This window comes from Euleptes europaea, chromosome 3, assembly GCF_029931775.1.
Source record: "Euleptes europaea isolate rEulEur1 chromosome 3, rEulEur1.hap1, whole genome shotgun sequence".
Classification (NCBI taxonomy): Eukaryota; Metazoa; Chordata; class Lepidosauria; order Squamata; family Sphaerodactylidae; genus Euleptes; species Euleptes europaea.
In genome coordinates, this window is record NC_079314.1 from 117,596,854 (window position 1) to 117,609,813 (window position 12,960).

The 12,960-nt window shown below is 42.3% G+C and overlaps 1 protein-coding gene across 1 annotated transcript; it reads left to right on the plus strand.

Moving 5' to 3' along the window:
- Positions 1-422: 422 nt before the first annotated feature.
- On the plus strand, positions 423-6,025 carry LOC130475578 (B9 domain-containing protein 2-like). The gene is made up of 3 exons (XM_056847389.1): positions 423-510; positions 1,362-1,487; positions 5,712-6,025. The coding sequence occupies exons 1-3, from the start codon at positions 423-425 to the stop codon at positions 6,023-6,025; spliced, it is 528 nt and encodes a 175-aa protein (XP_056703367.1).
- The last annotated feature ends 6,935 nt before the right edge of the window (positions 6,026-12,960 follow it).

Here is a 12,960-nt window from a genome sequence, read left to right on the forward strand (position 1 = left end):
GAGGGCCCTCCCCCAGCCACAATCAGAAAAGCAGGGAGGGGGCAGGAGTGGGGGGAGAACGCCACCCCCACCCCCCTAGTCACACCCAGCAGCTGGAGCAGCAGCTCAAGAAGCTGGGGGCAGTTTTGGTGCTGGCGCTGTCATGCCCTTCTTTTGAGACAGGTGGGGGCCCCCAGTGTAGAAAGGCAGGTCATGAAAGGGGGTGGGAGAAAGAAGGTGGGGGGAAAGAAGGTAGCGGTGTTTCTTTTAGCTGCCGTGAGGATTTGAGAGACTAGGCGGAACTTATCCCGATAGCTACCATGGATGAATTTTATTAGTTGTATTTTTATAGACTAGATATCCATTTTATATGATTGCCATTGCCTTCATTGGCATATTGGTTACACTGATTGAAAAAAAAAATCTTGTTCCGCTGCAGGTCCATGGCTGAAGTGCATGTGATTGGTCAGATCGTGGGAGCAAGCGGATTCCCCAGCAGCAGCCTCTTTTGCAAATGGGGGATCCACGCAGGTGGGTGTGAAGCTTTACACTTTGGGATTTGCTGTTTGGAAAAGGTGTGAAGCTGGCAGAGATGTGTGTTGTGTCCTGGCGCCGGGAGGGAGAGTTGGATCTCTTGGGGTTCAGTGAGGACCGGTCGGGAGAGACAGTTGGTCAAGAAGCACCAAATCCCAGAAGACCGTGAAATGAAACCCCTAATGAAAAGGATCTTGGCCAGGAGGGCTGGGAATTTCCATGCCTGGAGATTGTTAATGTGCTGCTGTAGATCACAGCAAGTCAGTGCAGTGGAAACTCAGTGTTCCAGCAGGAACTTCGCATGGAGTTAAATTTTCCAGTTCTTGGAGAGAAGAGCTATGAGGACCAATGGTTGGATCCAATCCCAGGCAGTTTCTTCGTATGTTTGCCCCCAAGACCCCTTCCTAGTTGAGCCAGCGTGGTGTAGTGGTTAAGAGCGGCGGACTCTAATCTAGAGAACTGGTTTGATTTCCCCACTCCTACACATGAGCGGCGGACTCTAATCTGGAGAACCGGGTTTGATTCCCCACTCCTGCGCATGAGCGGCGGACTCTGATCTGGAGAACCGGGTTTGATTCCCCACTCCTGCGCATGAGCGGCGGACTCTGATCTGGAGAACCGGGTTTGATTCACTACGAGGTCAGCTGGGTGAACTTGGGCTAGTCACAGTTCTCTCCAAACTCCCTCAGCCTCACCTACCTCACGAGGTGTCTGTTGTGGGGAGAGGAAGGGGATTATAAGCCACTTGATTCTCCCTTAAGTGGTAGAGAAAGTCGGCATATAAAAACCAACTCTTCTTCTAGTTCTTTCCTCCTCCTAACTCTCTCTCCCTTTCCCTCCTCTTCCAGGTGGTGCCTGGAAGTTACTGTCAGGGATCCGGGAGGGGCAAACGCAAGTTGACCACCCCCAATTTGATGATGTGGCCTACTGGTCCCACCCCATCGACGTCCACTTTGCCACCAAAGGTTTGCAAGGTAAGGGTTGACCCCCTCCGTCCCTCAGAGAAAACTGGCCTGTCTCTGCCTCCTCTGGACTTCATGTCTTTCCAGGGTGTGATATTCCTTTTAATTTTTTTAAAACAAAGGATAAACATTTTTAAAAAGGATGAAGGGGGTGGTGGGTTACAGTGATACTGTGTACAGTTCTGGTCACCACACCTAAAAAAGGATATTGCGGAGCTTGAGAAGGTGCAGAAAAGAGCAACCAAAATGATTAGGGGAGTAGAGCAACTGTTCTATGGGGAGCGGTTAAGACGCTTAGGGCTGTTTAGCTTGGAAAGAAGGCGGCTGAGGGGTGACATGATAGAGGTCTATAAAATCATGCATGGTTTGGAGAGAGTAGACAGGGAGAAAAACTTCTCCACAATACTAGAACATGGAGTCATCTGCTGAAGCTGGAGGGTGAGAGATTCCAAACAGATAAAAGGAAGTATTTTTTCACACAACACATAGTTAAACTGTGGAACTCCCTACCCCAGGATGTGGTGATGGCGGCCAACTTGGAAGTCTTGAAGAGGGGAGTAGACATGTTCATGGAGGAAAGGGGTATTCATGGCTACTAGCCAAAATGGATACTAGTCATGATGCATGCCTATTCTCTCCAGGATCAGATGAGCAATGCCTATTATATTAGGTGTTGTGGAACACAGGCAGGATGGTGCTGCTGCACTCATCTTGTTAGTGGGCTTCCTGGAGGCACCTGGTTGGTCACTGTGTGAACAGACTGCCGGACTTGATGGGCCTTTTTGTGATCCAGCAGGGTTTTTCTTATGTTCACAATTGTTCTCTACTGTTCAAATATTTCGACAAATGTATGTCTACCCTGGTTGTGGATATCCCTTATATCCCGATACATTCTAAAGTATGCTGTATTTATTGTCTGTGTCTATATTTCTATTAAACTTGAACAACAATACATATTAGTAACACAGTTTTGATATCCTCCATATCAAACTTCTCATAACTTCTATTGTTCTCGCATAAGTATAATAGAGCCTCCAGTTTGAAATAATTTATTCTCTAGATCTTTTATTTTACTAGATCGGTTAGTTTTGCTATCACAGCATCAGGGTGTGATAATCCTGTGGTTCTTTTAGCGGTCAGTTTGATAGCGCAGGGGATAGAGCAGGGATGTCAAACATTACGGCCCAGGAGCCAGGTTTGGCCCTTGGAGAGCTCTTCTCAAGCCCATGAGCTGAGGCCGCCACCACCACCACCACCACCCCAGTCCCAAGGTGTCAATTATCAAAGACTTAGTAAAAAAAAAAATTGTAAGAGTGTTATTAGAATCATGGAAACATTGGAAGGTACCACCAGGGTCATCTAGTCCAACCCCTTGCACAATGCAGGAATTGCACAACTATCTCCCCTACACACACCCAGTGACCCCTACTCCATGCCCAGAATATGGCCAAGGTGCCCTGCCTCTCATGATCTGACTAAGGTCATAGAATCAGCATTGCTGACAGATGGCCATATAGCCTCTGCTTAAAAACCTCCAGGGAAAGAAAGCTTACCACCTCCCAAGGAAGCCTGTTCCACTGAGGAACCGCTCTGATAGAAATTATTTCTTCTTCTAAAAAAAGTTTTTATTGTGTTTTAAGGAATACCGAAGGGAAAAAAGGGGAAGGGGGGGAGTTTTGCGTCCGTTTGCAATAGATGATATTATCTCAATCGATAGTATACACACATAATACAGAGATTATGCTTGCTATTCTATTTTTACTTGATAAAAAGTGGTCAGATATATTCTTGACAGCCACTAACATGAGAGAAAGAGAGAGTAGGAAATAAAATAGCATTACAGATAAACCATGGTCAATTTCTCTAATGGAGTCATCGGTAAGGTAAACCTAGTATATTTATACATGAAGAAAACATCTACTCACATAAAAAGGAGAGAGATTGAGCTAGAATTTAATATTTGAAGACATACATATACCATGGTAACCATTTCTCGTTAAATAGCTTGACATGTTGCGTATAGTCTGAATTCATCAAGTAAGTCATTTTAGCCATATTTGCATATTCCAACATCTTTTCTTTCCATTCGTCTACTTCTGGTAGAGTCATTTGTTTCCATCTCCTTGCAAGAACGACTCTTGCAGCCGTTGTGGCATATTTAAGCAAGTCTTTATATTTTACTGGTAAATCAGATGGTACTGTGCTCAATAAAAAAAAAATTGGATCCAGGCTGAGTTTTAGATTAACCGTTGCCTGTATCTCACCACAAATCTTTTTCCAATATATTTGTAATTTCGGGCACGTCCACCAAACATAAAAGAAAGAACCATCCGTTTCTTGACATTTCCAACATGCCCCCTCTTTGTTATTCACTTGTTTGTTGCATATGAGAGATCATATTGAGGGTGATATACCATCTATAATACATCTTGTACCAATTTTCTTTTACTTCTTGACTTGCAGTGTATTTTAGTTCTTGTGTACATTGTTGTTCCCATTGTTATCATTTCGCCAAAATTCTGCATCCATTTTATCATATTAACATTGAGCTGTTCGGTTTCTGAGTCATATTTCAATAACAGCTTACAAGTTTTCCCTAAAAGATCTTGATCGAGAAATTATTTCTTAATGTCTAGATGGAAACTCTTTTGATTTAATTGTTCTTAGCATGTTTGTATTTTAAGTAAAACATAATATCATTAATTGGCTTTGCCTGTGTCTTCTATAAATTTGTAACTCCGGTACCTGGCATTAAATTTTACGGTACACATGGCCCAGCCAAGTGAGATTTATGTCATATCCAGCCCTCTTAACAAATGAGGTCGACACCCCTGGGATAGAGTTTCCATGCCTCCCTGGTCCAGTTTCCCAGCATTCACTGGCCCGGAGGGCATGGGAAACCAGAGTTTGTTGGGAGCCAGTGGTGTATCCTGGAATTGAGATGGTTTTGCCTGTTTTTACTAGTTATGGAGTCCCAGCTAGGGTTGCCAACCTCCAGGTACTGCAAAAAAGAACTAGCACGACTCAATCAAGAAATTGAACAATTCATTAAAGTGTTATAATAGAAACCACCACAAGTGTGCAATACATACAAAATAAACACTATAAACACTAAACAAAGAAATATTAGGAACAAATGGAATATTTCTTTGTTTATAATATTTCTTTGTTTATAGTGTTTATAGTGTTCAATTTCTTGATTGAGTCGTGCTAGTTCTTTTTTGCTATACTTGTTGTTACTAGTATTGTGAGTAATTTTTTGCATAACCTCCAGGTACTAGCTGGAGATCTCCTGCTATTACAACTGATCTGCAGCCAATAGAGATCAGTTCACCTGAAGAAATTGGCTGCTTTGGCAACTGGACTCTATGGCATTGAAGTCTTTCCCCTCACCAAACCACGACCTCCTCAAGCTCCACCTCAAAAACCTCCTGCCAGTGGCAAAGAGGAACCTGGCAACCCTAGTCCCAGCCGTGGAGAAATAATGCATTTGGGATTCCATTTCTTCACCCCCATGTAATTGGCTGTATCAAAGAAAATGAATCCATGTCAGTCAAAAATCTTTGCCCGGAAGGTTAATTGCCAGCCATGGCTGACTTGTGCGCGGCTAAGCATCCACTTCTTTTCATGCAACACTTCAGCTAAGCTGAGCTGGAACAGAGCTGTGGGTCTAAGGAAGGGGAAGGAGGGGGCAGGCTGATGGGGGGTGTGCTGAAAGTCTCCTGCTGCCTCTCTTTCTTTCTCCCTTCCCAGTTGACGAGGGTCAACATAATTAATAAATTATGTTTTCCTGGTCCTTTTTAATGCAGGGATGAAAATGCTCAGGCGAGAGAGGGGAAGCAAGAACCACCCTAACCTTTGCTAAGGATGAAATAGCGGCTGCTGAATTGGAGAGGGAAAGGGTGGCAGGTGCAGGCTTGGAGAAGAATGTCCGAGGGAGGAAGAGGGGAAAGGGGTTTGGGGAGCATGATTGGGGCCGAGTGACAATAATTACAATCGTGTGCTTTGATTATTGTAAGCACTGTGCTTGACTTCTTGTTTCATTGGTGCTTACGACAACCCTGCAGAGTAGGCCACCTCGTACTGCCAATATTGAGAGAGGCAGCACCTGGGACTTCTCTAGCTGTCGTCTTGACGGCCTACCTTGCAGCGCCGTCATAAGGCAAGGAATTGTGCCGAGTGCTTTGGAAGGCTCGTGAATCACTCTGTGTCGTTCTCTCTCTTTTCCCACAACAGGCTGGCCCAAACTCCACATCCAGGTGTGGCATCAAGACTCCTTTGGGCGCTGCGAGCTCTACGGCTACGGCTTCTGCCACGTGCCCTCGAGCCCTGGCTTCCACCAGCTGGACTGCATGACTTGGCGCCCCCTGGGCTCCTGGCAGGAGCAGCTCTCCCAGCGCTTTGTGGGCGGCGGCCCCCAGCTGCTCAGCAGCGACCTGATCTACACGGGGGCTGACCGCTATCGCCTGCAGACTTGCGCGATGGGCACTGTTCACTTGCAGCTAGCCGTTCTCCTGAGGAACTTTGACCGCTACGGCGTCGAGGCCTGAGCGTGGGCTGTGCCGTGCCTTGTTTTGGGGGGGGGGGGATGTGGCTTCTCCCTTTCGCTCCTTTCAGTGCTCCTTCATTGTCATTTTGGGAAAGAAAGACTTCTGCCGGGACGTTTGCTCTGGCACGGGTTAATTGGCAGGTGCACAGTGTAGAGGAAATGGCCTTTTGGGGGTTCGCTTAGCTGGAGGCCTTAAAGCAAACGCAGAGAGAGACCTTGAATGGCAGAAAAAAATTAAGTTTATTTTACTGGTAAAAGGAGAGATCAAACCCCTAGACATGGGGCTAGAAGATGATGTCTCGAAGGTACAATTGAAGGCCAACAGCTTCTATAGTACAGAGAATGAAAAGTGTCACTTAGTCATATTGATGTGATTACGATAGTTTTTGGAATAAGATCCTTTTTGATGAGTTGGTATGTTCTCAGTGTCCAAAGTTCTATTCTCTGTCTCTCACTTCTATCTATTGATTAACTATGAGTAAGTATACAACAAGCAAGAACAAGGTTTCTGTCATGTCAATTATATCCTGTCATGTCATTTTGCTACTTGATTTCTATTATTTAACCCCTAATTAGATCATTTCCACTTCAACACGCCAATGGGGCCTCACTAGATCCTGCCCAGAGTGTGCCAACTTCCTCCTGTTAGTTGTTAAGTTGCAGACATTCTGCGTTCTGCCCCCTACTTTGAGGCAGAAAGTGGGGGTCTAATGCATGGCTCTAAATCAGGGAGGAAATTCAAAACAATACCTCATGCTTAATTCCAGAACACGAGCAGATAATGTGGATCGTGCCCGGTTACTCAACTCTCCAAGACAACGCTCTTTTATAGAGGCATTACATCTTCTTTGCAGTATACTAGTTACACCAGAGATATACAAAATCTTATCTTTAAACACTGGCATCTTTTACATCTTTTTCTCCTCCTTTCGTCCCCCCCCCCCCATTTTCCCGCTCAGAGATAGAAACTTCATCTCTGGTTATCTTTGATTAATCCTCCTGATGGGTAAAGCTGACGCAAAATGGGATTATACTAGATTCCTATCTCGGGATAAGCAGGCTCATAGCCTTTTTGTGTAACTTGGGAACAAGCCTTACATCAGTCTTAATTCCTTCTCAGCTGTACACGCGGTTCCAATCTGCCGGAATATCTTTTCTGGGACTTTGCTACAACCGCTCTGCGCTGCAACCAGGAGCGAGGAAGCTTGCTGGGACGATTTCTTTCCGGCTCGGGTCTCTTGTAATATACAAGGACACTTGTGTGGTTCTATTAATTTTGTAATGTTCTTTCCTATGTACTAATCTAATAGTGTTGTTTCAATGAATACATGCTTTTGAACGTCATCAGTGCTTGCTTTGTTTGTGTGTGTGTGTTAAGTGCCGTCAAGTCGCTTCCGACTCATGGCGACCCTATGAATGAAAGTCCTCCAAAATGTCCTGTCTTTGACAGCCTTGCTCAGATCTTGCAAACTGAAGGCTGTGGCTTCCTTTATTGAGTCAATCCATCTCTTGTTGGGTCTTCCTCTTTTCCTGCTGCCCTCAACTTTTCCTAGCATGACGGTCTTTTCCAGTGACTCTTGTTGTCTCATGACGTGTCCAAAATACAATAGCCTCAGTTTAGTAATTTTAGCTTCTAGGGTCAGTTCAGGCTTGATTTGATCTATAACCCACTGATTTGTTTTTTTGGCAGTCCGCGGGATCCGTAACCCTCTCCTCCAACATCACATTTCAAAGGAATCTATTTTCTTCCTATCAGCTTTCTTCACTGTCCAGCTTTCACACCCATACATGCTTTGTTTGCTCAACTCTAAATCAGGGAGGGCTAGGACTCCTGGGTTCTTTTCTCGATGGTGCAAGCAATGTGTTTCATCCTTTAGACAGGTGTCCTCTTGTGCCTTTTGGGGCCTGAAGGAATTCATTCCGGGTGGGCTTACAGTTTCAGGGGAACAAAGCTTGGCTGGATATTCAGCTCTGAGAAGCAGAGAGCAAAGCTGTGGCCCTTCTCTGCCCTGCAAAGTTGCCCCTAAATAATTATTTTCTGTATGTGAAGTAAATGGGTTTTCTCCAAGGGGCCTCTATGTGGTGCTTGTGGGGAGAGGGAATACTTGGGGGGGGGGGCTTACCCCACTCCCAAACACTCTGTGTGTTGGTCCCAGAATACAGTTGTAAGACCGTTGGTTTAATCCAACTCCATCCTGTGGTCGCCTGTGGCAAGCGAGGATTACCTTTTGGCAACTAGGCAGAGAAGCTTTAGGAAAAGCTGGTGGTCACTGAAGAGTTAAACCAGACAGGTTGGTTTGTAACGTTTTGGAGCTAGTGATTGTTGCAGGAACTTTATGGGGGGGGGTGGCTGCATGTAAAAATTCCCACCTGCTGTGAAATGGGATGTTTTCCCTACCATTTTTGTTCCGGGCTTCTGCTGGATATCTGGCTGCAGAGAGCCTCTAAAAACCACTACCGAAAAGGAAGGATTTAAATCCCATCTGCACATGGGAGGTTGGGGTTTGAAATTTTTCCCCTCTTGCCAGAGTGTGGCTGCTGATCATTTCCCTGCTTACTGGCAGCGCAGTCTGTTCTGCCTTGCCTGATTTCTGGGAAGGGGGTGGGGGAATCAGAAGTTTCGAATGTAATGCTCTTTACTATAAATTTCCTGCAAACTTCTCTTTTGCCATGTCTGCTTCCAAACCATGTCACCAGGTGACCCTCAACTCACATACTGTCAGAAGGAGGGAAAGAGATGTCCTCACTTTCTGTGTGTCACAACCATAATCAACCTCCGTTTGCTTATTTATTTACTCTATTTATTGTCCTCCTTTCTCAGTGAGACTCCAAAATTAGAAAATGGTGCACTAAAAAAGTAGAAGGCGTACCCTAAGCGAACTGTGCAAGAACTGGGATTGCACGCATCAGAGGACAATGAAGTAAAGACAAGAAGATAATACAGTGAACAGTGCCATCAACCACAACCCCCTTCTCTTTATGCCTTGACGTAGACGGCCCAGGCTAGCTCGATCTCATTGGGTCTCGGAAGCTAAGCAGGGTCAGCCCAGGTTAGTACTTTGATGGGAGACCATCAAGGAAGTTCAGGGTTCTTACGCACCTATGTAAATAAGTCAGCCAATTCAGTTTTTGAAAGTTTTCTTGAAGATTGGTCAGAGTCTTAATTTCTCCTGTGGGCTCAATCATTTGATTATAAGTGAGATGGACACCCGGTTTTAATTTAACGTTGTCGTGATAAGCTTCAACTGGTGACATTATGGATGGTGGAGAAGGACTTATTCTCTTTTTATATTTTTTCCATACTTTCAATAGCGCTATTTTAACATCGCAGTCTTCTGGTGCTTTATCCTTTTGAATTTTTGTTGTAGAGTCCCACAGAAGTTTGTGGAAACCTTGTCCAAGGTCCGCTCGTTCTAGAATAACATGTCTGGTTTTGGGGTATTTTATCCATTCTGTAATCCAAGTCAGACAGGCGGCATGATAATATAATTTAAGATTGGGTAATGCTAATCCTCCTCTTTTCTTTTTGTCTTGTAACACTTTAAATCTAATTCTCGATTTTTTCCCATTCCAGACGAATCGATTAATTGGTTTTTGCCAACTTTCTATTGTTCTATCTGGAATATCAATCGGCAAAAATTGAAATAAAAAATTCAGTCTAGGAAGTACGTTCATCTTTATCACCGATATCCTACCCAACCATGAAATGTTCATTTTTGACCATAAACTCAAGTCCTTTTCTATTTTTCCCCAGATTTTCAAATAGTTTGACCTTAAAAGTGTCTTATTTTGTGAAGATATATTGACACCCAAATATTTAACTGATTCCTTGGCAATATGACAACCAGTTACTTCTTTAATATACTTGTCTTCATCTATTGTGGTATTAAAGGTCATGATTTTCATCTTTGTTTTGTTCAATTTGTAACCGGAATGCTTTGCATATTCCATAATATGATTATAAACCTGTGGGAGTGTTTGTCCGGGGTTCTGACAGATTAAAACAACGTCATCTGCATAGCTTTTGATTTTGTGTTCTTCGTTTCCTATTGTGAGACCTTTAATCTTTGGATCGTTTCTTATATAATTCGAAAGGATTTCCATTGATAAATCAAAAAGAAGTGGAGAAAGTGGACAGCCTTGTCTTGTACCTTTTGTGATAGCAAATTCTGTTGACAATGAACCATTAATCAAAAGACGTGCTTTCTGAATGGAATATATTGCGTTAAAAATCGTTAAAAGAGTATCTCCACAGTCCATTTGTTGTAAAGTCTTGGAAATAAAATGCCAGGAAACGTTGTCAAAAGCTTTCTCTGCGTCTAAAAAAACATTGCAGTTTTTAATGATTTAGACTTTATGTATTTAATTTCGCTGAGGATCAATCGTACGTTATCTCTCATAAGTCTTTTCGGAATAAAGCCGGTTTGATCTGGATGTACCAATTTGCCAACATATTTTTGAAATCTTTTGGTAATTATAGAAACAAAAATTTTGTAGTCAATGTTCAACAGTGAAATTGGTCTGTAAGCTTGAGGAAGACATTGATCTGTGCCTTCTTTTGGGATCAAAGAGATATGTGCTTCCTGCCAGGACGAAGGGATCTTGCCATCTTGAATTACTTCATTATAGAGAGAAAGTAAAACCGGAGTCAGTTGTTGTTCAAGCAACTTGTAAAATTGTGGAGTTATACCGTCCGGACCGGGTGCCTTATCTGGTTTCAGATTATTTATAGCGTCTACAATTTCTTGAGTTGTTATCTTCTGATTGAGACTCTCTTGGTCTTCTTTTGGTAGCTTGGGTAGTTGTGCACCTGATAAATAAGTTCTTAATCCGTCTTCTTGCAAATCATCCTTCACATATAGTTGCTTGTAATAATCAACAAATATTCTTTCAATTTCTTCTTGTTTGTTATGAATTGTCCCATTAGCCTTAGCCCTGGTAATCTTCCTTGTCTTCTCTTGTTGTCGAAGTTGATTAGCTAGAAAACGACCAGGTTTATTTGCTCTTTCAAAAAGTCTTTGCTTGGCATATCTGACTTTTGTTTGAATTTCTTCTGTTTCTATTAGCTCAATTTGATCTTGATTCTTTGTAAAGTACTTTTATCTGACTTGGTTTGAACTTTTTTTCCCAATATTCTTAATTGATCTTGAAGATCTTTAAGTTTATCTTTCTTGATTTTGGTATTCAGAGCAATCATTTTCCCTCTGATAAAAGCTTTGCTTGCATCCCAAATAACGAAATCAGACATACCTGCAGTTTTATTTATTGTAAAAAACTCCTCCACATCCCGTTTGCATTGTTCAAGTGTTTGTTTCCTCCGCAGTATTTGGTCATTCAAACGCCATCTTCTGATCCCTGTTCTACCTTTTAGCAAAGTCAGTTTGATTGGGTTATGATCTGACAATATTCTAGGTGCAATCTGTATCCTTTCCACAGTTGTTATCATTGATCTGGAAATCCAACACATATCAATTCTAGAATGTGATCCATGACGATTTGAATAAAATGTAAAGTCTTTTGTTCTAGGATTCTTCATTTTCCATATGTCAATTAGGTTGAATTCTTTCATTTGTTTGAGAACATTCTTCGGCAATTTTCCAGATGTGCTATTGTGAGTCTTATCTATCATTGGGTTCACAACTGCATTAAAATCTCCTAAGATTATAATTTCTCCTTGGTGATATTCTACAAGATTCTTGAAGAGTGTTTCATAAAAAGCTTCCTTGGCAGCATTCGGAGCATAAATATGTGCTATTGTAAAACAAATTCCATCTGGCCCATAAAGGATCAAAATTTGATAACGTCCATCTGGGTCTGCTATATGGGTCTTAACGGTCAAGATTTTCTCGTTAATATAAATAGCTAGGCCCCTCTTCTTCTCTTGAGCCGAAGCAAGATAAGGAGTTCCGAGATGATTTTTCTGTAAGATTTTTTCATGTTCTTTTTTAATATGAGTTTCTTGAAAACAGACAATGTCTTTCTTCTGTTTTTTTAAACTGAAAAACTCTTTCTTTTATTAGGAGAGTTGAGCCCGTTAATGTTCAGTGATACAATCTGTAGATGATTCATGGTGAAATTAAAATTCAAATCTACAATGCTGCTGCTTGGTCTAGTTTGTCACCTTCAGTAGTCTTCTTGTGTTTTCTGAGTTCTCGTTTTTCAAGAGGTTGTTTTTTATCTTTCTGGGTCAGTTGTGACGTACTGGGACCTGCTTCTGGAATATCTTCAGGATCTTTTGGAGAGGAGTCTTCTGAAGTTTTTAATTCTTCAAGTAGGTCTTTTGCTTGGAGTTGATTGTGAATTATTCTCTTCCCTTGTGGTAATGAGATCTCTAAAGAGTATGGAATGAGCCAACGAAACCTGATCTGTTGCTTGGCCAATTCTTGCTTTAGCTCTTTGTACTCTTTCCTTTTGGATAAGACACTTCGCGGGAGATCAGATAAGATCTGTATTGTACTTCCTTCCCAAATCAGTGGGTCGTCCCTTTGTGTCCTCAGCACCAGATCTCTGGTTCTTTTGTGAACAAATCTCACCAATATATCTTGGTTTGTTATATTTAGTAGCAAAAGATGAGTTTATTCTGTAACAAAATTCCAGAAGGATGTCATCTTCTTCAAAATCATAATTGTCATGAAGTAGTGCCCTGACATCTGCCTCCAGGCTTTCTTTCCCGAAACGTTCAGGAATCCCGCGAAATTTGATATTTTTGTCTCTAAGCTTCACTTCGTGTGCATCAGCTTTAGTTGAAAGATCTTGAATTATTTTTGATTGTTCCAGAAGCTCTGTAGTGTGTTGTGTTACTGAAGTCTCTATGTCTTCTTGCTTCTGTTTAATTTTAATAATTTCTTGGGAGTTAGATTCAAGCTTTTCCTCAACTTTTGCAATACTTTGAAGCACCTTCTGTTTCTTGAATTGACTTCTGTAAAGAAGTTTTCA

Excerpts from the sequence above, each read along its gene's own strand:
- LOC130475578 (XM_056847389.1), top strand. The coding sequence starts at position 423 with ATGGCTGAAGTGCATGTGATTGGTCAGATCGTGGGAGCAAGCGGATTC. Across the intron at positions 511-1,361 it reads CAAATGGGGGATCCACGCAG|GTGGTGCCTGGAAGTTACTG; the intron begins GTGGGTGTGAAG and ends CTCCTCTTCCAG. Across the intron at positions 1,488-5,711 it reads TGCCACCAAAGGTTTGCAAG|GCTGGCCCAAACTCCACATC; the intron begins GTAAGGGTTGAC and ends TTCCCACAACAG.